The sequence below is a fragment of the Pinus tabuliformis genome, chromosome 9 (genome assembly GCF_031772625.1).
Source record: "Pinus tabuliformis cultivar Carrire ecotype Pingquan chromosome 9, CPIR1, whole genome shotgun sequence".
NCBI lineage: Eukaryota > Viridiplantae > Streptophyta > Pinopsida > Pinales > Pinaceae > Pinus > Pinus tabuliformis.
The window spans coordinates 421,173,525-421,197,357 of NC_142307.1; the positions used below are offsets into that span (position 1 = coordinate 421,173,525).

A 23,833-nucleotide genomic window follows, 5' to 3' on the forward strand; every position below is an offset into this window, starting at 1 on the left:
TTTATCACTTCTTATTTCGTGATCACCTTGAGTAGAGCCAAATTTTGTTCTCTGGTCACTTTTTTAGGAATATATTGGCACACATTAGTAATTTCCTCCTCCCCGTGTATATTAGGTTCTGTTAAGATCCCTTTGAAGTAATCTACCAGTAGCTTCTCCATTTCTTTTTGTTGAAATACCCTGTTCCCTTGACTGTCCTTGAGTGAAAAGATTCTATTATGCTGCCTATGATTTAGCATTGCTTTGTGAAAGAATTTTGAATTTTTCTCTCCTTTCAACCATTGGACTCGTGATTTTTGTTTCCACAGAATTTCTTCTTGCTTTTTTTTTTCATCTATTTGGTTAATCACCCTCCCTTCCTCTACCAGCTCCTCACTTCTTCTTCCCTCTATGATTTGTTGTTGGATTCCCTTTATTCTTATTTGTAGTTTTTCTTTCTCTTTTTGGATGTTACCAAATTCCTCTCTGTTCCATTTCTTTATTTTTCCTTTTAGCTCTTTTAATCTTATTTGAAACATATGCATTTTGTTTCTACCTTCCATGCCAGTTTTATTCTCCTGCCACCAAGTTTTCATCTTGTCTATGAATTCTGGATCTCTTAGCCAAAAGGCCTCAAACCGAAATAGCCTTATTTTGTTCTGAGAGTTCATAGCAATCTCCAGTTTAATAGGGCAGTGGTCTGACCCTATAGATGAGAGGATGGAAGCTTCATAAAAGATGTCATTTCCTATTAATTGTTCAGAGGCTAGGAATCTATCTAGTCTTGACGCTATTTGTTTGTTCTCGCCTCTTCTGTTGTTCTAGGTAAATTTTCTATTGATAATTGGAATGTCCACCAACCTTAATTCCATTTGCAAGTCTCGGAATCTCTCCGTCTTCGAGTCTTCCCTATGTACTCCTCCTTTCTTCTCTTCTTTAGATGTTGTCATATTGAAGTCTCTTGCCATGATCCACATATGTACTTGATACATATTCCCAAGTTTTTGCATATGAGTGAGGAATAAGCCTCGATCTACTAGGGTGTGGAGCCCGTAGACTGTTGAAACTAAAAACCATTCACTTTGCCCTATGAGTCTAAGCTTTCTTATAAAGATTATGGGCATTCCTATCCACCAGTCTGTTATGACTTCTGTTGAATTCCAAATGACTGCTATCCCTCCCGCACTTCCTTTAGCATCTGGTTACTTGCTCATATCTAGGTTTAATTTTATTTAAAATTTCCTCCATCTTTTGTCCTGAGATTTTAGTTTCTTGAAGCAGCATAATTTGTGGTTTGTATTTTCTCAACCATTCCGCTAGATGTCTCTGCTTCCCTTTACTGTTTAGACCTCTTATATTCCAGGATGTCAATATCATTAAGGGGTTTGGTTGAGGTTTTGAAACACCGCCGACAGCAGAACTCTTCCTGTGTTCATTAACATTCCCCCCATTAATTGTATGGAATCTTTAATATTTTTCTGTCCTCGTTTTTTTCCCTCCTTTTACTTGTCCTCGCTGGTCTGGTCGACTGTCCTTCTAATTCTCTTGATGTTCTTTAGTCGTTTTGTATTTTTCCTGTTTTGCTTGATATTGCTGGAATGTTTCCGCATAGTCTTTTCTGGTCCTCGAGGGTAAATCGCTCATCCAAGTTTCTCCATTCATTTAATAGCAGCTTTCTCAGGGCTTCTTCTTCTATACTTAGGTCTTCCCCCTGTTTATCTCCATTTGTCTCCATGTTTTCTGTCTGTTTTTCCTGTTCTTTGCCTTTTTTCTGGAATATCACTCGGTGCTTTCCTCTTAATATGGGTCCTTTCGCTACTAGAGCTGGTGTCTTTCCCTTTGTCTTCTTAGTATTCCATGGTTTGATCCCCATCTTCCCCTTCTTCTTGGAGGATTTCGAAGCTATTTGATTTTCCTAGGTTTGTTTGTTGTATTTTTTTTTCCTTCATTTGAGTTTTCTTTGGTAGATCTCTTTCTACTCTTCACCTCCTGGAATCATTCCGGGTCTGTTTGTTTTTTCTTTTACTGCTTACCCTTTCTCTCGTCTTCTTCTGTTGTTATGGGGCACTCTTTGACCAGGTGTCCATATTCATGATATTTGCGGTATTTAAAAGGTACATGTTCATAGTCCAGGATTTGTTGCCAAACTTCTTCCTGGTACTCTAACTCCACTGTATCTGGGATCGGGTTACCAATGTTCATGTATACACATATCCTGGCATACGAAGTATACCTTCCTTTTTTTGTAGTTTCCGCTATTTTCACAAAACTCTCTATCGTGTTTCCTATCCCTGCCAAAATTTCTGGGTCCCAGAAGTCCATTGGTAAACCAAATAATCTAACCCATTCCGGTGCTGCTAAATTTTTTTCCTTATCGGAGTTATAACATTCTTCCCAACCTCTCATGAATAGACCAGCATTATAGTAAAAATAAGGGTTGTTCTCAAACACTCTTTCTTTGTCTTGCAAGTTACAGAAGATTACCGTAAAGAAGCTTTTTGCTCCTAGCTTCAGCTCGATGTGTCCTAGTGGCTGCCATTTTTGCTGAATCCATCTGGTGAGGTCTTTTTCGAACAGTAAAACTCCAACAAACTTGCAGATCATGGCGTGATCCTTCATGTAGCTTTTGTACCTTTCTAGCTTATTTGGCGGGATTACGAACCGTGGTTTCTCCTCCACACATGGCAGACATTTTCCCCTTCTGCTCGCCTGCCAGGTCGCACCTAGGACAGGGCCTGCATTCTGCTTCTCTGCTGTTGGCTGACTGTTTTGTCCTTCTCCTGCCGCGGCATCTCGGTAGGAGGGGATCTCTCCCCTCCTGACCGCTTCCGTCATGACCGTTGCTCTCGGTTTCCCCGCTTGTCTTTTGTTGTTACTCTCTGGTTTCTACACCGTTAACTATCTTGGTTTCTCCCCGCCGTTTTACCTCCTGGTCACCATTAGGTTTTAGTTGCAGAGCTCCCTTATTCTTAACTATATTTTATGTGAATAATAATAATTAATTAATTTTATTTTAATATTTATTATTAAATAATCATATATTTAATATTTAATTTAAAGTACTCTGCAACTAAAACCTAATGGTGACCATGAGATAAAACAACGGGGAGAAACCAAGATAGTTAAAGGTGCAGAAACCTGAGAGTAAGAGCAAAAGACAAGCGGGGAAACTGAAAGTAATAGTCATGACATAAGAGGTCAGGAGGGGATATCCCCTCCTACCGAGACGCCGCTGCAGGGGAAGGACAAAACAATCAGCCGGCAACATAGAAGCAGAACGCAGGCCCTGTCCTACGTGCGACCTGGCAGGCAAGAAAAAGTGAAAAATGTTTGCCATGTGCAGAGGAGAAACCGCAGTTCGTAATACCACCAAATAAACTGGAAAGATACAGAAGCTACATGAAGGATCATGCCATAATATGCAAGTTCATTGGAATCTGGCCGTCCGAAAAAGACCTTACCAGATGGATTCAGCAAAAATGGCAGCCCCTAGGACACATCGAGTTGAAACTGGGAGCAAAAGGATTCTTTACAATAATCCTCTCTAACCTGCAAGACAAAGAAAAAGTATTTGAGAATGGCCCTTATTTTTACTATAATGCTGGTCTATTCATGAGATATTGGGGAGAATGCTATAACCCCGATAAAGAAAATTTTTAGCAGCACTGGTATGGGTTAGATTATTTGGTTTACCAATGGACTTTTGATACCCGAAAATTTTGGCAAGGATAGGAAATGCGATAGGGAGTTCTGTGAAAATAGCGGAAACTACAAAAAAAGGAAGGTATACATCACATACTAGGGTATGTGTATACATGAACTTGCTAACCCGATTCCAGATGCAATGGAGTTACAGTACCACGAAGAAGTTTGGTAGCAAACCCTGGACTATGAACATATACCTTTTAGATGCTGCAGATGTCATGAATATGGACCCCTAATCAAAGAGTGTCCAAAAAAGAGGAAGAAGAGAAAAAAAAAGGTAAGCACAAAAAAAAACAGATCAGGAAGGATTCCAGGAGGTGAAGAGTAGAAGAAGATCAATAAAAGAAAACTCAAACGAAGGAAAAAATGTACAACAAACAAACCCACGAAAATTAAATAGCTTCGAAATCCTCCAAGAAGAAGGGGAAGATGAGGATCGAACCATAGAATACCAGGAAGACAAAAGAGAAAGACACCAGCTCCAATAACGAAAGGACCCATACTAAGATAAAAACACAGAGTGATATTCCAGAAAAAGGCAAAAAACAGGAAAAATAGACAAAAAACATGGAGATAGAAATGGAGATAAACAGGGGGGAAGACCTAAGTATAGAAAAAGTCGTCCTGAGAAAATTATTAAATGAATGGAGAAACTTGGATGAGCGATTTATCCCCAAGGATCAGAAAAGACTCTATGCGGAAACATTCCAGCAATATCAAGCCAAACAGGGAAAAGGCAAAACAACGACTAAAGAACATCAAGAGAATCAGAAGGACAGTCGACCAGACTAGCAAGGACAAGTAAAAGGAGGGAAAAAAACAAGGACGGAAAAACATTAAATATTCCATCCAACTAATGGGGGAAATGTTAGTGAACACAGGGAGAGTTGTTCCGCTTTCGGCGGTGTTCCAAAACCTCAATCAAACCCCTCAATGATAATGACATCCTGGAATATAAGAGGTCTGAATAGTAAAGGGAAGCAGAGACATCTAGTAGAACGACTGAGAAAAGACAAACCACAGATTATGCTGCTCTAGGAAACCAAAATCTCAGGACAGAAGATGGAGGAAATTTTAAATAAAATTAAACCTAGATATGAGCAAGTAACCATAGATGCTAAAGGAAGTGCGGGAGGGATAGCAGTCATCTGGAATCCAGCAGAAGTCATAACAGACTGGTGGATAGGAATGCCCAGAATCCTTACAAGAAATTTTAGACTCATAGGGCAAAGTGAATGGTTTTTAGTTTCAGCAGTCTATGGGCGCCATACCCCAGTAGATCGAGATTTATTCCTCACTCATATGTAAAAGCTTTGGAATATGAATCAGGAACAGATGTGGATCATTGTAAGAGACTTCAATATGACAACATCTAAAGAAGATAAGAAAAGAGGAATACAGAGGGAAGACCCATAGATGGAGAGATTCCAAGATTTGCAAATGGAATTAAGGTTGGTGGGCATTCCAACTAGAAATGGAAAATTTACATGAAATAATAGAAAAGGCGGGAACAAACAAATAGTGTCAAGACTAGACAGATTTCTTGCCTCTGAACAATTAATAGGAAATGACATCTTCTATGAAGCTTCTATTCTCCCATTTATAGGGTCGGACCATTGGCCTATTAGACTAGAAATTGCTATGAACCCTCAGAATAAAAAAGGCCATTCCGGTTCGAAGCCTTTTGGCTAAGAGATCTAGAATTCATAAACAAAATGAAAACTTGGTGGCAGGAGAGTAAAAATGACATGGAAGATAGAAACAAAATGCATACGTTCCAAATTAGACTAAAAGACCTAAAATCAAAAATCAAAAAATGGAACAGAGGGGAATTTGGTAACATTCGAAAAGAGAAAGAAAAACTACAGATAAAATGGAGGGACTCCAACAACAAATCATAGAGGGAGGAAGAAGTGAGGAGCTAGGAAAGGAGGAAGGGGGGGTGATTAACCAAATAGGGGAAAGAAGAAAGCAAGGAGAAATTCTATGGAAACAAAAATCACGAGTCCAGTGGTTGAAAGAATGGGAGAAAAATTCAAAAAAAATTCACAAAGAAATGTTGAACCATAGACAACATAATAGAATCTTTTCACTCAAAAACTGTGAAAGGAACAGGGTACTTCAACAAAAAGAAATGGAAAAGTTACTGGTAGATTATTTTAAAGGGATCTTAACAGAACCTAATATACAAAGGGACGAGGAAATTACTAATGTGTGCCAATATATTCCTAAAAAAGTGATCAGAGATCAAAATCTGGCTCTACTCAGGGTGATCACGAAAGAAGAAGTGGAGGAAGTGGTAAAAAAAATGGTGAAGAACAAGGCCCCGGGGCCTGATGGATTTACTATAGAATTTTACCAAGCCTCCTGGAGTTTCATGAGCCAGGACTTTGTGAATCTTGTGGAAGAATCAAGATGTACAAAGCGCATACATCCGGCCCTAAACGCCACCTTCCTTGCTCTGATTCCGAAAACAAAGAACTCGGAAGAACCCCAGGGCTTCAGACCAATATCTCTATGTAATGTGGTATACAAAATACTGGCTACAATAATGGTAAACAGACTTAAACCAATCTTGCTTGACCTCATATCTCAGGAGCAAACTTGTTTTTTTAAGGGAAGATAGATAACAGATGGTATAGTAGTTGCTTGAGAGGTAATACACTCACTGAAAACTCTAGAAACAAAGGAATGCCAATAAAACTGGATCTGGCAAAGGCTTATGATCGTCTTAGTTAGGATTATCTAGGGGGTATCCTAAAGGCACATGGCTTTGACGAGAGATGGGTGAAATGGATAATGTCAATGGTAAGCACCCCGGTGATGTCAGTTATGCTAAATGGAACCCCTTCGGAAGCCTTTAACCCCACGAGAGGGCTTAGACAGGGAGATCCCCTCTCCCCGTTTCTATTCATTCTAGCAGTAGAAGGTCTGGGTAAGCTGGTGAAAGTGCGTCTAGCTAATGAACAAATAAAGGGATTGCGAATTTTGGGTAATGAAATTCCTATAACACACCAGCAATTCGTAGATGATGTAATGATCTACGGACAAGCCTCCTTTTAGGAAGCCCAAAAGATACTAAAAATTCTCTCAGAGTTTACGAAAGCCCCAGGGACCGAGATTAACAATGAGAAATTAGAAATATTCTTCTTTAACACTCAGGTAGCATTTCAAAGATTCTTAACTAGAACAATGGGATTCCGAGTAGGAAGCTTCCCAACAAAGTATCTTGGCATAATGCTCAATGAGTATCAGTACAGAGTAGCGAATTGGGAACCTCTCATAGGCAAGATAAGAAAAAAGATAGAAAATTGGACATTCCGGTCTCTGAATACCCCTAGCCGGATAATCCTTCTAAGAGCAGTATTGCAATCCATCCCAATATACCAGATGTCTAGCCAAGCTGTTCCTAAATCTATTTGTCAAAAATTAATGGCCATGTTTAAAAAAAAATTATGACAAGGACAACTAAAACTCGAAAATGGGCATTGCTTTCCTGGGAATGGCTCAGCAAACCAATTAAAGATGGAGGCTTAGGTCTGCGTGACCCTTATATACTCAACCAAGTGATGGGTGTGAAACTGTGGTGGAGGTGGACACAGGGCGGACAGGACCTATGGAAGAAAATTTGGGAGAAGAAATACGAGGCAGCAGAGAAACCAGAAGACAGGATGAGAAGCCAAACAGAGGAAAAAGGATCAGCAATATGGAATTTGGCTAGGAACAATAAAGATTTGATAAGAGACTACAACTTTTGGGAGGTAAGAGAGGGGGACACAACCAAGTTCTGGGAGGAATCCTGGCAACAGCAAGAAAAACTTCTCCATAAAGAAGCCCTCCAATAAATCCATGAATTTACCTCCCGAACAGAGAGGGAATAGGTCGGAAACTTTTGGAAACAAAGCATAGGAGAATACTGGCGAAATTGGAAGCAAAAGGATGACTAGGTAGCAACCCCAGAGACAGCAAGCTGGGGTGATTACAACAAAGAAATGACATCTAGGAAAGTTGCGGTAAAAACAGAGCAGGATATACTCCAATGAGAACCCGAATAAAAGACACGTTATCTATAGCAGAAGTTTATTATTTAAAGGCAGGGCATAATCGACAGACAGAACCAAAAAAATGGAAAAACATCTGGAAAATCAAGACTTGGCCTAAAATAACCTTCTTTCTATGGATTTTACACCATGAATGGGTACTAACCTGGGATCAAGTTCGAAAAAAAGGGATGCAGGGACCCCCACGATGCGCACTATGCCACGAATAGGAGCAGACGATGGAGCACTTAACAAACAGCTGCACCATCCGCAGCAACCTGTGGAGTAGTCACCAGCAACAGTTTGAAAATTGTCACAGAAACTACCATAATATAAAAAATACTTTGAAAAATTGGCCAAGAAAACCTTACCAGAACCAGGTCTTAAACCGCGTGTGGATGTTGTTCGTAGGGTTCATGCTTTGGAACATCTGGAAGGAAAGAAACAGCGTGATATTTAAAGAAGAAAAGAGAACCCCGACTGAAATATGGAAACAAACAATACAAAATATCAGAGAAACAATTTTAACAGAAAGGTGGAATGATGAAGACTGGAAGATTAACCAAACAGAGGAGAGGATTTTGCAGTGGTTACAATTAAAACAAAGCATGATAGACAGAACCCAAAGTAAAAGCCAAAATAGAGAGGTTGAAGAGATAAGCACTTACAGGCATCCACCGCAAGGCTTTGTCAAGCTAAACTTCGATGAGGCAGCAAAAGGCAACCCGGGAGAAGCAAGAATAGGGGGGCTACTTAGGAACAACGGCGGAAAAACTCTGAGAATTTTTTCGATGGATTGTGGAGAAGCAACGAATAATGAAGCGGAGTTACACGCGCTAAAACGAGGACTCGAAATTGCCATTCAGGAAAAGCACCAGAACCTTCAAATTGAAGGTGATTCGAAACTGGTAGTTGACATGGTAAAACAACTGCAAAACAAGACACCAGCGGAAAAGATTAGCAAGAGCTGGAGAACAGCATGGTTAACCAGTGAAATAGGGAAATTGATAAATAGAATAGACTATCTTATTCCCACACACGTAAGGCGAACAGGCAACAGACCGACAGACTGGCTAGCTAATTGGGGAAGCCGAAACAGGGGAAGGTTGATGGACCTCAGAGGAACAAAGCTCCCTCACTCGGAGGAGAAGGAGCAGTTGCAGAAACTCTTAGACATCGATAACAGTGGCAATAGTGATCCAAAGAGGAATGTTCAGGAAAAGGAAGCAAGTGGCAGATGCGGGGAAAGTACTCAGTCAGTGACGACAGATAGGACACACGTGAGAAATGAACGGAGTAAATGGAAAAAAGGGCAGGTGAGGGAGCAGGGCAGGGACGAAGCGGAGGCACACTCAAGGAATGAGATGGTGGAGGGCAGGTGTGGAGCCGGGCAAAGGGTCAGAGAAGGGATGGCAAGTGGCAGCAGAAGGACAGAGAGTATATGGCAGTTGCAGCCAGGAGGACGTAGGAGTTATGAGGAGTAAAGGAGGATAGAACGATCGAGGCACATCCTGAGAAAAGGACTTCGGAAAAAGTGCCGGGAAAGAAACAGGACAGGTGGAGGTCAGAAGGGATAGAAGGATAGGAATAAACCAAAGAGGGCCTAAGATGGCATTAGAAATTTTCATGTAGCAGAGCTCGAAGCAGGAGGGAACGAAAAAAGGTGGTAGACAGGAGCAGCGATCAGACAAAGGCTACGTCAACAGCGGGGAAAGGTGGTATGTTGATTCATTCTCCAGTTCAGTATTTTACGTTGTAGCTAGAAGTAGGAGTCTAAGTTATTTTCCTAAGGAAACCATGAGGCTGAAATTCGGAGGTAGACATAGCTTGTCTGTAGGAAACCTCAGACCCGGGAAGTAGTGTCCTTACTGGACCAGAGGAGCAAGCCAGAAAGCCCTAGCTCCGAGGAGATCTGCTGGTCATCTGGGGAAAATGAATCAAGGTCTCCTGAGGAAAGGAAAACCCAAACCCAGGATAGCTCTCAGGGTGGGGAAGGGAGGAATCTCTGGAAGGCGAGATAACCCTGTAAGCAGCCGAACCCCTGCTCCTTTCATTCTTGTAGAAAAGTCCAGAAGGATAAAGAGTAGGAAATCCCGGGATAAAAGGAGAGAAAGTCGTCCCCTTCGACAGCCGGAGAGAAGAGATGACCTGCACAGACCCTCAGAAAGCCAGCAACAAGGGCAACGAGGGGTTCCCGTGGCCATTTCGAGTGGAGGAAATGAAATGGGCCGAATTACAGGTCGGCCCTCGGTGCGTTCTGCGCCGTCACACCATTTTCAAACCCTGGGAAACTAGAATTCTGGCAAGGAAAGGGTGGTAAGTAAATGGATCAAAACTCAAATTTTAAACCGTGTTACTGACTTATGGTATCATGTCTTGCTAGGTAAGAAAGATTCAGTAAAGCACAACATTCAGTCAAGAAAGAACATGGCCCCGCGGAAAGCGAAAAAGGCTCCAAAACAGGAAGAGGGAACCAGCAAAAATTTGAAAAGGAGAGGAAGGAAATCGGAGGCCGAGCATATGATGAACATTATAAATGCTTACATGGCGGGGAACCCACCCGAAATTTGGGAGCAGATAAACGGTTGGGAGAGAGAGCTGAGATCAATCAGCTCGAACCAGGAGGTCCCCAGGGGAGATTGGGAGGCCATGGTGCCAGACCCAGGTAATTCGCGCAGCCGTAACTCACTCTTCAATAAAACGATCCAACATTATTGGATAATGAAGCATGTGGTAGCCAGAGCCATGGAAATGAATCGGGCTGTCCGGGAGGAAGAAGAGGAGGAGATGAGGCAGCGGAACGAGCAGTTATGGAACCAGAACCAGGAAGAATGGGAAAACATGAAGTCAGTGCTTCTTAAGGAAATTGCAGAGATACAGATTCAGGCCTCTCACAACAATCTTATCCCGGGAAGAATGGAACAGATGTTGAGGGAGATGAAATGGATAATGGAACAGAGACACGAGACCCCTGGATCAAGCGCCTGCCCCAATAATCTCCTCAGATGAAGACTGATGCAGTATGTCAAGTCCGTTAGTGTTTTTTGATGCAAAAAATTGAAATCTGATGTATTACCTTAGAATAAAAGCTAGGATAATGAGTAGAGCTCGGAAGAGCAAACATGTTAGAAACACAAAAATGAACATTTTCAAATTTTGAGCTAGATTTAATGCAGACAAGTGGTTGCCTGGTTTCCTTTGGGCAGGTTAACCACATAAAACATTTGATGGATGGATGTAAATTTTGATTATAAAATATAGATAGCAACTCTGCCAAAGTTAACAAAATATAAATATATATATATATATAATTTGAAATATAAATATTATTAATAATATTTATTTATTTTAATAAATATAATTTTATATTTCTTAAAAATTATATTTTTATTTGAAAATCTAATTATTAATAATATATTTATTTTAAAATTATATAAATAAATGTTATTAAAAAAATTATTTAAAATTATATAAATAAATAATAATTTTATATTTATATGTTCGCAAATAAATTTGTGAAAATTAATTTTCATGTGAAACAAAGATACTTATATCGAATCACATGTGGAGGTAAAAACAAATCAAAGCTTTGAGATTTCCAAAAGAGAGGAAGAAGGCCGTCTCAGATTTCATCACTTCATGATTTCTTGCATCTAGGGGCGCTGTGATATATAACCAAACAAAAATTGTTGAAATCACCAAATTGATAGCCGTCTATCTTGCAAGAGCCAGCCACTTCTCAATCAGGTCAGCGCAATCTTCGGTAGCATGCCCACTAGAGTAGATCGGGGAAGAATTTATTCATTCGATCTAGCCTCAGTAAAAGTAGAGCAAGAAAAGTGAGCATAGGTAATTGTACCGGAAAAGGGAGAAGTCATGAGACGGACCCGCATGGGCCGGGATTAATATTTATTTTTTTTATAAAATATAAGTATTACTAAGTATTATTAGTTATAATATAGATATAAATAAAATTTATGTTTATTAAATAATTAGATATATGAGAAGTGAGTTAATGGATAGATAAAATGTAGTGATTTAAAAATAGGTGAATAAAATAATATCTTAGTTTTTTCTAATTATATAAGAAATTTAATTTATTAATTAAAAAAAAATTATTTTATTTTAAAAAGATATAAATTTAAATTTACGAAAATAGAGTATATACATTTTTACTCTAGTAATCGGGGAAGAATCTGTCTTTTCAGGTAGGAGTAGGAGGCAAAGGCTTTGACTCAATCTCCAAACATAATAGCTAAATAAGAAATTGCTCAATTTAATTTTTTCTTTTCAATATCATTTTAATATAAGAAAGATAGTCATATAGATTCAAAAAGATAAATATTTGCAAAAATATAAAACCTAAATTTACACCTGAAGAAAAATAAAACAAAAAGCATGCATGTTCCTCCACATAGGATTCATTCTAGCAACCTAATCCTCCATTCTAACTATTACACTTTTATCAAAGCCCAATACAATTATATTGAAGAAAATGAATATCTACTAAAAGACAAAACCAAAACTTACCTACTCCGTAGTACTCCACCACAAGGACCATTCCAACTCACTTGCTCCTCCATTCCAAAATTAACTTTTATCATATTTAAATAAAATTGTATTCTATCGACCTATCTCTACAACATTATATATTCTCTATAAGTTAGGAATAACAGAAAAGAAAAAAAAATACTTAAACCTAAATAAATAAACTGAATTTAAAATTATTTATGCTATAACATACAAACTACACTGTAACACTACAGAACCGGAGTAAAAAAAAAAAAATTTACCTTAACAATAATAGAACTTAACATTAAGAATTCAAATGCAATAATAGATTTTTAATTTATTTACATATAATAGAAAATGTATTATTGCTAAGTTATATATATGCTAACCATAGCACATAACATTAATAATGTAATTCTGTTTCATTCTCGAGAACCAACATTAGGCTGACAAGCTCGTTCCTTGTTTTTTGGAATGTCTGTTATCGTTTATTTATGTTTATGATGTGGGCGCTGCCCTTCCTTTGTTTTTCAAGTACTGGAGTGTTTTTCGTTACCGAATTATTCATTCTTAAACTACATTGTTAAGATGGTGATCCTGCGATCTTCGATTGGTTGTTTAGTCTAGAGAGTACACGTATTGACTCAATTTTTGACCTGTTACAGTTTTCTTTATTTCCTCAGTAGCATTCTTGGGATCTTTGTATGCAAATATATATATTGTTTTCAATTTATCTGCGTAGGCTGAAATAAATATACACAGTATTTTGTTTTCCATTTAACTGTCACTTATGCTACAGGAATTGTTCCAGTATGGAAATCTATGATCTTTAATTAAATCTAGTTTAGTCTTTTCTTCCTTCTGTCAGTCGCACAGAAATTCGTTCTTAAATGTCATCAATGTGTTTACATTTTCCATCTCTACCAATGCCTGCATAATTACAGAAATTCTTCCAATGCCATACACAGTTCTAGGCCTGTCATAGACCCTAATTAATTTCACAGTATACATAAACCCTTAATAACTATTAAGTTTCTCAGTTAATCCATACCTGAACAGAGGCAAACCTCTCTATTGCGCTTGTCAACCTCCCGACCTTAGGAAGATCCTCCTCGATCTTCCACCCCCAAGCACTTCTGCAGATCTTCACTGTCTGCAAACTCTCTGGCTATACCAGAGTCACGCTATCTGGTCCTTACCAGACGTAGCGGTTCAGGAAGCTTCCGCCTTCCAGACACATGCCATCTGATCTTTACCAGACATAGCATTTTTTTCCAAAAGAGCAACTCTCTTTTCTTTTTCCTCCGCTATCTGGTCTCTACCAGACTTAGCATAACTTTCCCCCTTTTCCTATGGGGTCTCAACCTTCTCATGAAGGTAGTTAGGTTTTCTTTTTCCAACCACCTCAATAGCTACTAACAACAATTAATCAACATAATTAATTAAACAGTAGTAGCAATAATTAATCAACATAATTAATTAACAGCAGTAGCAACATAGTTATTTTAATTTCACCAAACATAACCTTAGTCAACAGTTAAATTTTACTGCCTTACTTAAAACATTATCGATTTACTAGGGGCGTTACATACAAAAATTTAGATTACAACATTGAACTAAAAATATACCAATTAAATTTAATTTAATTTAAAAAAAAAAAAAATTACAACATTGAACTAAAAAAACCAATTGAATTTAATTTAGATGATTTTGGATGATCCGAAAAAATATTGTTATCAATCCTATCCAAATTCAATTTCTATATAATTCAAACCAACTTATTACATAATAAATACAAAGAATTCTGCAAATGAAAAATACATAATTCTTAATCTTCTCAATGGATGTTTCTTATGTCATTTTTCAGCACCTAATGTTTTTGTTGTTTGGAATTTCTTTTAAGATTCAAATCATTAAAACAATTAAATATTTTCTTTTTTCTTAACAAATTCGCCAGCTCTGCCTGTTTCTTATGTGATTTTTCTACACCTAATGTTTTTGTTGTTTGGAATTCTTTTAAGATTCAAAATCATGACCTAAACAATTAAATATTTTCTTTTTTCTTAATAAATTCGTCAGCTCTGCCTTCTGTTACTCATTCTTTCAAGTTTCTCGCACAAGAACTTTACATTTGGATATATTTCAATTCGGTTTCGTTTTTATACTTGCGTGCATTTCTTATTTCTTTGTTTTTCAGTTTTTCTTCCCCTCAATTTAAGGACTGAGAGGTAACGATCTCGATTCTTTTAAGCTTTGGTATTTTATGGGTATTACAGACATGTCTCTTGTAAAATGCATTAACCATTTTTAGAACGGCTTTTCATTTGCTGTTCAAGCTGATCATTCAAGTGAAAATATAGTTATCTAGACTTCTAATAACAGACATTTAAGAGAGTTTATTCATTATAATTTATCCTCAGGAAACCAAATTTTCTCTTAAATTACGATAAATATCTGCAAAATTTTGAAATAGGCAACCAGTTACCTCAAAAGATAGAAGAAAATGTGCTTCCCTCAAATAAGTGAAGCATCACAATGCCACCTTGCCCACGTTAGAATTCATGTGAAACAGGTATTATTTCAAATTAATTTTCGATAAATGCCTGCAAAATGCTTGAGATACAGCAGCTACTTGAAACACCTGCGGGACACTAGTGTTAGTTTGCAAAAAGTTGCGATTTTAGACTAATTAGTGTGAAATAGCTTGTTAGGCTCAATAGATTCCTTTTCCTAAAACTAGTTCAGGTCCCAACTAACACTAGATTTTATTGAGCACCCAGAGGAATTGAAAAGCACTAGGAGACATTGAAAAGAAGAGGAATTTGAAAATCAGGCGGAGAGGTTGAAAAGAAATCAAGAGGTTGAAAATAATAGTTGTTGAATTCATTAATCATTTTTTTTTTCTCGGTAAAAGACTAAATCTATTAAGTAAAATATTGTACAGTCTGGAGAGGCAAAAGACCGTCTGACCGGAAATGATGGAATCATCAACCTCGGTCCCGGAAGAAAGAAACAATCACAGAGCTACAGGAAAAACAAAAGACCGACAGACCGGAAATGATGGGATCATCAACCTCGGTCTCGGAGGAAGAAACAAGCTCAACTACATCAACAGATTCGCTAGCAAAGACAAACTGTCAGGCTGTTACCCCAGCGGGGCAATGACTGCTCCACAATGTTTTTTCCCTTTCTTTTTGTTGACTTTTGTCCAGCCATCCTGGGGAGGATGGGCTAGAACAACTTGAAGACTGGAGTTCTCTATCATCGGGGACTCCTTCTCTGAATCCGAGGAAGAAGTCTCATGGGGACGTTTCTGGGAGATTGCTGAGACCTGGGAGATCCCCATGTTGATCGGTGGCGGTTCCATCGGCTGCTGCGTCTGATCTGGTTCTGGCTCTCTTTCCTCCTTCTCCTTACAAGGGGAGCTGGATTTTCCAGCTGGCTGCTGAGGACAAGGAGCCCAACGCTTGGGCTTAGAGTGAGCGAAGAGGCCCTTTTTCGCTCTTGCTGACAGCGCTGGGCAAGAGTGATGCAGATGCCCTGTTAGGTGACAATGACGGCATCTGAAGGCCGTGTTTTCGTACTCTAGAAACTGGGTCCAGATAAAGTCCTTGATCTTGAGATTGATGTACTCTGGCAATCCCTTGCTTAAATCAAGCTCCACACAAACTCTTGCATGTGTATAGAGCCCTTGCCTCTCTCTCTTGTAGTCTCCTGTGAGAAAGCTACCCAAGGTATTGCCGATTTGCCTGTATACTTCTGTGCGCCACAGGTGAATAGGGAGATTTGGAAGTCTGATCCATACCGGGGCTTTGGTGATAACCGCTGTGGCTGGGTCAAAGTCTGGAAACCATGGAGTGAGGAAGAGGCCAGCTTCTCCCATGAACCAAGGTCCTTCGTCGAGGGCCTTGTAGCAATGCTCGAGGTCGTCAAACAGCACTATGAAATATCCTTTTGCACAGAAATAAACCTTGCAGCGGTCAGTCCAATTATCTTTGATCCAGTCATACAGATCCTGTGAGCGCGGCCAGAGCCCATTGAATCTGCAGATGATGGCCCTTTCAACCAATTTCTGGGTTTCGTCTTCAAGATCAGGGTACGAGATCTCAACTGAGGGGACTTCCTCCACTCTGTCAACCAAGAAAGGCTTGGGTGAATACTGCAATGGCGGATCTGTCTTTTCAGACTGTTTGGCATGGACAACATCTTTATACGAGAAAGCTTTAGCTGAAGAAGGCTCTCCCACAGCTCCTCCTCGAAGCCGAAGGGTTAAGATAACAGATGCATCTTTCACAATGCCGTAAGAAGAAATGGGGAAGGGATCCTCAAGATGTTTACCTTCGAAGAGAAGCCTTTGAACTGCAGACGGGATCCCCAGTTTGATGTCCAATGCATGCTTGAGATTCCGCACTAGATCCGTCTGGCAAACCCAATGAAGCATAGTTTTGCCAGAAAGAAGCCTGATTTGAATCTGGAAGGAAGAGGAAGTTCCCGAGAGCCTTTTTCCCCAATCGATCTGTGGAGAGGAAAGGCAACTGCCTTGATAAATTATCAGATCCCGCAATTGTCTAGGTGGCAGGGGCTGCGTGCATCTGATAGACGCCATTCCTTCGTTTCTGGAAACTCTGGACAAAGGACAAGCCAACAGATCTGCACGATCTATCTTGTTCGCTGCTCCAGCCATCGAAAGGGGCCTACATAGGCGCGTCGTGGAGACAGGGGGCCGGGTCCAGGCTTTCCGGGAGTATTCGGCTAAGAGGATTACAAGTTCTTTTGGATCTGCAGCACCTGTGATGATGGCTTGGGAATCTTGTACGCCTGCGTTTGAGTGAAAGCCCTTTGGTCTTTGCCCAGTTCTCTCCGTCCCCATCGCAGCCGGAACAATCTGAAACCCTGCGGCGGCATGAGGCATGGAGGCATCATTGCTGGGGTTCAAGCCGGCGAACATGGCTAAATCATGCTGCTGATCTGCTTCTGAGAGATAATCCTTAAGTCTTAGCTTAGATCTCTCAAACCCCTTCTCACACAGAGCATGCCAAGAGCCGACGGCGGCCGAGGGCACGGAGACAGAGGTTCTAGGGTTCGCCATGTAAGTATCAGAATTCATTAATCATTTAATTTATATAATTATTTTAATTTAATTAAAAATTAAGGTGAATAGAGAGATTAGTGGATGTTATGAGGTTAGAGCGGAGAGATGCGGCTCTGGCGATCCCGCTTCGAGCTTTCCTGACCTAGCCTGACCCCCCCCGCGTGCCTGTGCCTGGCAGCGCCGCTGCTAGGCCCGCGCTCTGCTGATCCCCTCTCGGTCTCGGGCCTCCTGCCCTCTTTTTTCAATCCTTCGGGCCTCTGCCCTCTCCCTTCACCGGGGACTCCCCCGGTTCCCCTCTTGAATCCCTTGATCCCCTTCGATGCCTGAAATGAATCCTTCGTCTCAGGATCAGGATGACCTGGAAAAATCTTTCGCTTCTCTTATCCCTGAGAATGCAGCAAACAAAATTCGCCCTACAGCCTCTAAATTCATTAAGAAGTTAGACGAAATTCCGGAAGTCTCGCTCCCCCCTTCCCTCCCGAGGAGAGCAGCAGTTGCATTAGCAGAAAGAGGACTGGTAGGACAGTTCACGGGATTGTGGCCTTCTCCTCGTTCAGTTCAAAAATGGGTCTAGAGAAACTGGAACTCGATAGTGCAAGGGAAAATCGCAATCAGGTTCTGCGGGAGGGGGTTCTACACCTTCCTGTTTGAAACAATGGAGGATCGTAACCTCATCTTCAGAAACGGCCCCTATTTCATGGACTCTCGAGGCCTTTACCTTAACAGATGGACCCCTGACTTCGATCCTGAGATGGATGTTCCCAGCGCTGTCCCCGTCTGGGTTCCCCTGCCCCATCTGCCGCTTCATTGCTGGGGGGACGAATCTGTGAAGGCCATTGGGAATGCCGTCGGAAAATATATCGACAGATCTAAACCAAAGGAGAACATGCATGCCTGCGCGCGGATATGTGTTGAAGTAGATCTCGGTAAGGGACTGCCGGAAGCAATCAAACTCAAAGTTGATCAGTGGACGCACATACAGCAAGTGGACTACGAGCAGCTGCCCTTCAAGTGCAAGGTATGTCACGAATATGGGCATTTCGCCAATAGATGTAGCAAATCTAAATCAAATGTTTCTGAAGGCAATGTAGAAGCTCCGGAAGAAGATTGGGAAATAGTCAAAAAGAAAAAATCAAACCCCCCTCCTGGCCCCTCCTCTAAGCCCCCCCTGGAAAACCCCTTCCCCTCCTCCCAACCCTCTGGATCTGGGCCTTCCTTCCCCTCCTCCTCTAACCCTTTCAAATCCTTGTCTGCAGAGGATCCCCCATCCCCTCCACCATCCCCGCGAGGCCCCATGGTAACCCCCTCCCATATCTCCCCCCCCAGCCCTCCCCTCCCCCGACAGTAGAAAGAATCTTAACTAGGAACAAATCAAAGGAAAACAACCTCTCCACCGACCCCCCCAGAAAAGTTGGAAGGAAGTCAAATAAAGAGATAAGGGATGAAAACGCTGCAAAGGAAATGGCCACCGGGACCCAGCAACCAATGGAAACATACCTAGATAAAACTAAAGGAAGTGGGGAAAAATGAAAGAGAAAAGCGGGGCTTAGAACAAACAAGGTAAATAATGATTTTGGTCTCCTGGAATTGTAGGGGGATGGGCTCCTCCCTAAAAGCAAATGCAGTCCGAGACCTTCTAAAAGCTGAACACCCAGACATCCTCCTTCTTCAGGAGTCCAAAATCACGGACCAAGAATTTCAAAATCATATAAAGAAATACAGAAGTTATGAAGGAATAGCACTAAGCGCAGTGGGTGCATCAGGGGGCATTGGGACATTATGGGACAAAAACAAATGGAATCTCAAAGGTCAATTGCAGAACAGATGGTGGATAAGATCAGACATGCAAAATACAGCCTCGAAAGAAGAATTTTCAATATACAATATCTACGCCCCCAACCATTACAGAGACGAAGCTTCATGTTGGGATTCAATCACCTCGGATCTTTTGAATGTGCAGGGAAGGAACATTTTCCTGGGAGGAGATCTAATCCTTATAAGAAATGCTGATGAGAAGCTAGGAGGAAGCTTCTTTGCTGATCCCTCAAGAGATTCCTTAGAAGGAATTATTCAAGCCCATAACTTAGTGGACATCCCTCCGCAAAATGGACGCTTCACTTGGTCAAATAAGAGAACAGGCAGCAATAATATAAAAGAGAGGTTAGATCGAATTCTCATCCAAGAGAGAATAGTGGCAAGATACCCAAATATCCAAAGCAAAATAATCCAAGGCTACATTTCAGACCACAAGCCAGTGGCTTTGACTCTTGATAAAGGAAAGAATATGGGACCGCTCCCATTTAAATATAATAAGGCCTGGGACAGCAGCGAAGAATTCAGGAAACTAATCAAGGAACAATGGGCAAAAGAGGTAGTGGGATCTCCTCATTACATCTGGGAAGCTAAGCTCAAGTCTCTCAGAATTGCCATTAAACATTGGGCAAAAAACCACGCAACAGAGGAAGGCAAAAAAAGAATTGAACTCCAGGCAAAGCTGGAACAATGGAGCCAAGAAAAGAAAAAAAGTCAGGACACAGAAGAAGATCAAGCAAAAGAAAACGAAATATATAAAGAGCTGTATAAACAGAATAGAAAGGAGGAAGAAGAGCAAAGGCAGAAGTCTAGATGTCTTTGGCTCAAAGCGGGAGACAAAAACACCTCCTTTTTTCATAACTGCCTTAAGCTCAGGAGGGCAGGGAATCAAATTGAGAGAATTATGATGGACGGAAGGGAACTCAGAGAACAAGAGGAAATTAAGGATGCAGCGACCCAGCACTTCAGCGATCTCCTAACTGCTGATCCTCAATATATGGATAACTCAGACTTCCTTAGCATAATTGAAAATAAAATCTCAGAAGCCCAAAATGCCGATTTGGAAAAAGAAATCACGACAGAGGAAATTGAGGGGTCAATCTTCAGCATGGCTATGGACAAGGCTCCGGGGCCAGATGGGTTCACTGTGGCCTTTTATAGAAACCATTGGGAAGTTATCAAGAAGGATTACATCAGAATGGCTAAGAATTTCTTTACGAAATGCAAAATGGGCAGCAGCATCAAATCTTCCCACTTAGCCCTCATTCCCAAAGATCCTAATCCCCAAACCTTTGATAGATTCCGGCCAATATCCCTGTGCAATGTCTCTTATAAAGTTATCACTAAAATCCTAGCTAACAGATTAAAAAAGATCCTCCCCTCCCTTATCTCTGAGAATCAAGGAGGCTTCGTTCCTGGAAGACAAATAACGGACAATGTTATCCTTATCCAGGAGGCAATACACAGCAGCATAAATAGGAAGGAAAGGGGCATGATCATCAAGCTTGATATGGCGAATGCCTTTGACCGTGTCAATCATCAATTCCTTCAGGCAGCCCTAAAGAAATTTGGCATTTCCGAGACCTTCATCAGCTGGGTCATGGAATGCATCTCACTCACTTGGACAGCTCCCCTCATTAATGGCAGGCCCTGCAATTCCTTCAAAAGCTCAAGGGGTTTGAGGCAAGGATGCTCGCTTTCTCCCTTCCTCTATATCATCATGGCTGAAACGCTTAGTATACACCTGGAGAATTTGCGCAGGCTAAGAGAGATAACAGGGGTCACAATTGTTCGGGGAACCAAGGGAATAAATCACTCCCTCTTCGCTGACGATACTCTTCTAATTGGAGGCGCTTCCAGCCTCATGGCCAGGAGATTCAAGAGCACGCTGGATCTCTTTCTTCAAGCATCTGGAGGTAAGTTAAACAATAATAAGTGCATGATCTATACATGGAATGTCCCCAGGCATATCATTCAAAGAATCTCCACAATCTTGGAAATCCTGGCTCAAAGGAACTGGACATACTTCACTTACTTGGGGTTACCCTTAGCCAAGGAAAAGGTCAAAACCGAAATCTGGATCAAGATAATTGAGAAGCTGAGAGGGAAGCTTCAGAGCTGGGGGGTGTCTTGGCTTAACCTGGCAGGCAGAGCAATTCTCATCAAATCCATCCTTTCAGCCCTCCCAATCTATCAGTTTGCAACCACCCTTGCTCCGGCAAGCATACACAAACATATGGAACTTATCATTAGGAGCTTCTTATGGCAAGGAGGCAGGCAGGAATCAAAAAAATTCAGCCTAGTTAAGTGGGAACAGGTCATCTTACCCTTCGAAAAAGGAGGCCTTGCAATAAGAATCCCAAGACTCGCCAACATGGCCATGGGCTTCAAATTGATATGGAGAATTCTCAACGAAAATGGGGCTTGGTGGACAGAGGTTATCAAAAAGAAATACTTGAATGGGGCCAACTCCAACATCCTCTCAGAATCCATCATTGACAGACAGTGCACCCCGGTATGGAAGCTTATTAAAAAAATTCTCCCTCACTTCAAAGCCTGCATCTCAAGAGTCCCGGGCAATGGTAAAAACATCAACATATGGGCGGACAGAATAATGGGATCAGAGGCAAGGGAAGCCCTCATAAACCTCAGGCCCCTGCAACGGTGGATGACAGAGGGAAATCTCAAGACACTCTATGACATTTCCTCCTGGGACCAAAATAGTTGGATAGGCTGGAAGTCTATCTCCCCTCCCAATGATCTTAAGAACCTTTGGTCTGATCTCAAGATATCTCTCATAGGATCCGCCCCCATTAATAGAATGAGAGAAGATAAATATGTCTGGGACTCCAATGGTGGAAGCTACACAGTCAAAGAAGGTTATAAAGTCCTTCAAAGCGCCTCAGCAATAAACAACTGGCCTCTCCACAAAGTGGCTTGGAAAACTGAAAGCCTCCCAAAAGTCAAATACTTTAATTGGACCCTCCTCAACAGCAAAATCCTCACAGCGGAAAATCTAAGGAAAAAGGGTATACATGGCCCCTCAATCTGCTGCTTGTGTAGGGCGTCGGAAGAAAGCTGTAGCCACCTCTTTCTTGAATGCTCCTTTGCGCAGACTTGCTGGAAGATCATTACTAGCCCTTTGATCATAGGCGATCTCCCCACTCAGATGGCTCTCCTGCAGAAAAACTGGGGAAATAGCTATCCCCTCCCCAAAAAAGGCAAGTCCTTGGCTAAAAGGTTGTGGAACAGCATTCCCTCAAACCTGTGCTGACAGATTTGGAACGCCAGAAACAAGTGCATTTTCAATAACAAGGTCCCCAACATCTCCAACACAACAGCAAAAACAATCGCGCTCATCTCAGAGACCATTGAGGCGAATGGAATAACCCAGGATGAGACAAATTCGGAAGACCCAAGAGAAACAGAGTGGATGAGCAAATTCAGATATGAAGTAAGAATTCAAAAAACAGTAAGCACAGGCAAAGGAAAGTCGGATTGGAAGTTGAGAGGGACGAAAGAAGAAATTAGAGATTGGATACAAAAGCAAGGGAGGCCCTCCTTACATTTTGACGGGGCCTCAAAGAATAATCCGGGCCAAGCAGGAGCTGGAGGAATCATTAAAGACCTCCAAGGTAAAACAATAGTAACCTATGAATGGGGTTTGGGATCAATGTCTAATAATAAGGCAGAGGCCTACAGCCTCCTTCTGGGGACCTCTATTGCAAGAAAACTTGGTCTTCAAAACCTGTTAATTATGGGAGATTCAGCTATCATTATAGCGGCCATGGTTTCTGGAAGGGACTTCAATCAAATGGCTTTGAACAGCATCAAATACAGGGTTATGGACAATATCAAGGAAATCAGCGGGGCCATCTTCAAGCACGTTCTAAGAGGAAACAATGCAGAGGCCGATGAACAGGCCAACAAAGCAATCAGTAGACGGACAGGTCAGGTCAGAGAAAACAATGATGTCTATGACAAAGCCATCCCATAAGCTCCTCCAGCCGAGTCACCTCAGTTCGCACACTCCTCGAAATTGGTATCCCATCGAATCTCCTTATCCCCTGCAAAATCCTCTCGACTGCACAAACCAGTACTCCATAAATCAGATCCGCCCCCCTGCACCGATCCACACCATATCAAACAGCCGCTCCCATGAATATCAGGCCTCCTTAGCAGTCGTTCTCTGCCTCAACATGCCGAATCACCACCCCGGTACCATCTTCGCACGCTGTAAGATCTATCCTGAGGATCTTAGTCATGTCAAGATCCGTCCCTCCCAGAACTGGTCCAAGCGATCAAGGAACCTTCATCACTCTATTTATAGCAGCCCGGGTCTCAGCGACCTCTCACTCCTCTGCGCTGCCTGGACTCCTCAGTGCGTTCTTATCAAGCGTGGGCTCCCTCCTGAAGCGAATGGCAATCATCAGGAGCATGATTCTCGTCCCCTGAATGTGGTAACCTCCGGTTCCATCTCTGTTATTTTAAATTTTGCTAACTGGTGGTTTTTTGGTTTCAACAGAGCACATCGAGCCCCTCAGCTCCCATCTCATTTCATCCCTCCCTGTGCTGCTCCGCTCCCTCCTTCTCTGGCTTATCCTCTCTCACTCACCGCTTCCCTTCTTCAAATTGCGGATTCTTTTATTCAGTCCACCAAGATGGCGGATCAGCCTAATGCCCAGGAGCAGGC

General features: G+C 41.4%; 1 protein-coding gene across 1 annotated transcript; it reads right to left on the reverse strand.

Annotated features, from left to right (window-relative positions):
- Positions 1-2,001: 2,001 nt before the first annotated feature.
- Positions 2,002-2,814, reverse strand: LOC149148938 (uncharacterized). Its single transcript, XM_089442323.1, has one exon. It carries the CDS (start codon positions 2,812-2,814, stop codon positions 2,002-2,004), a length of 813 nt encoding a protein of 270 aa, XP_089298449.1.
- Positions 2,815-23,833: the final 21,019 nt, after the last annotated feature.

Bases quoted from the DNA above. Each gene is read 5' to 3' on its own strand.
- LOC149148938 (XM_089442323.1), bottom strand. From the start codon at position 2,814: ATGACGGAAGCGGTCAGGAGGGGAGAGATCCCCTCCTACCGAGATGCC.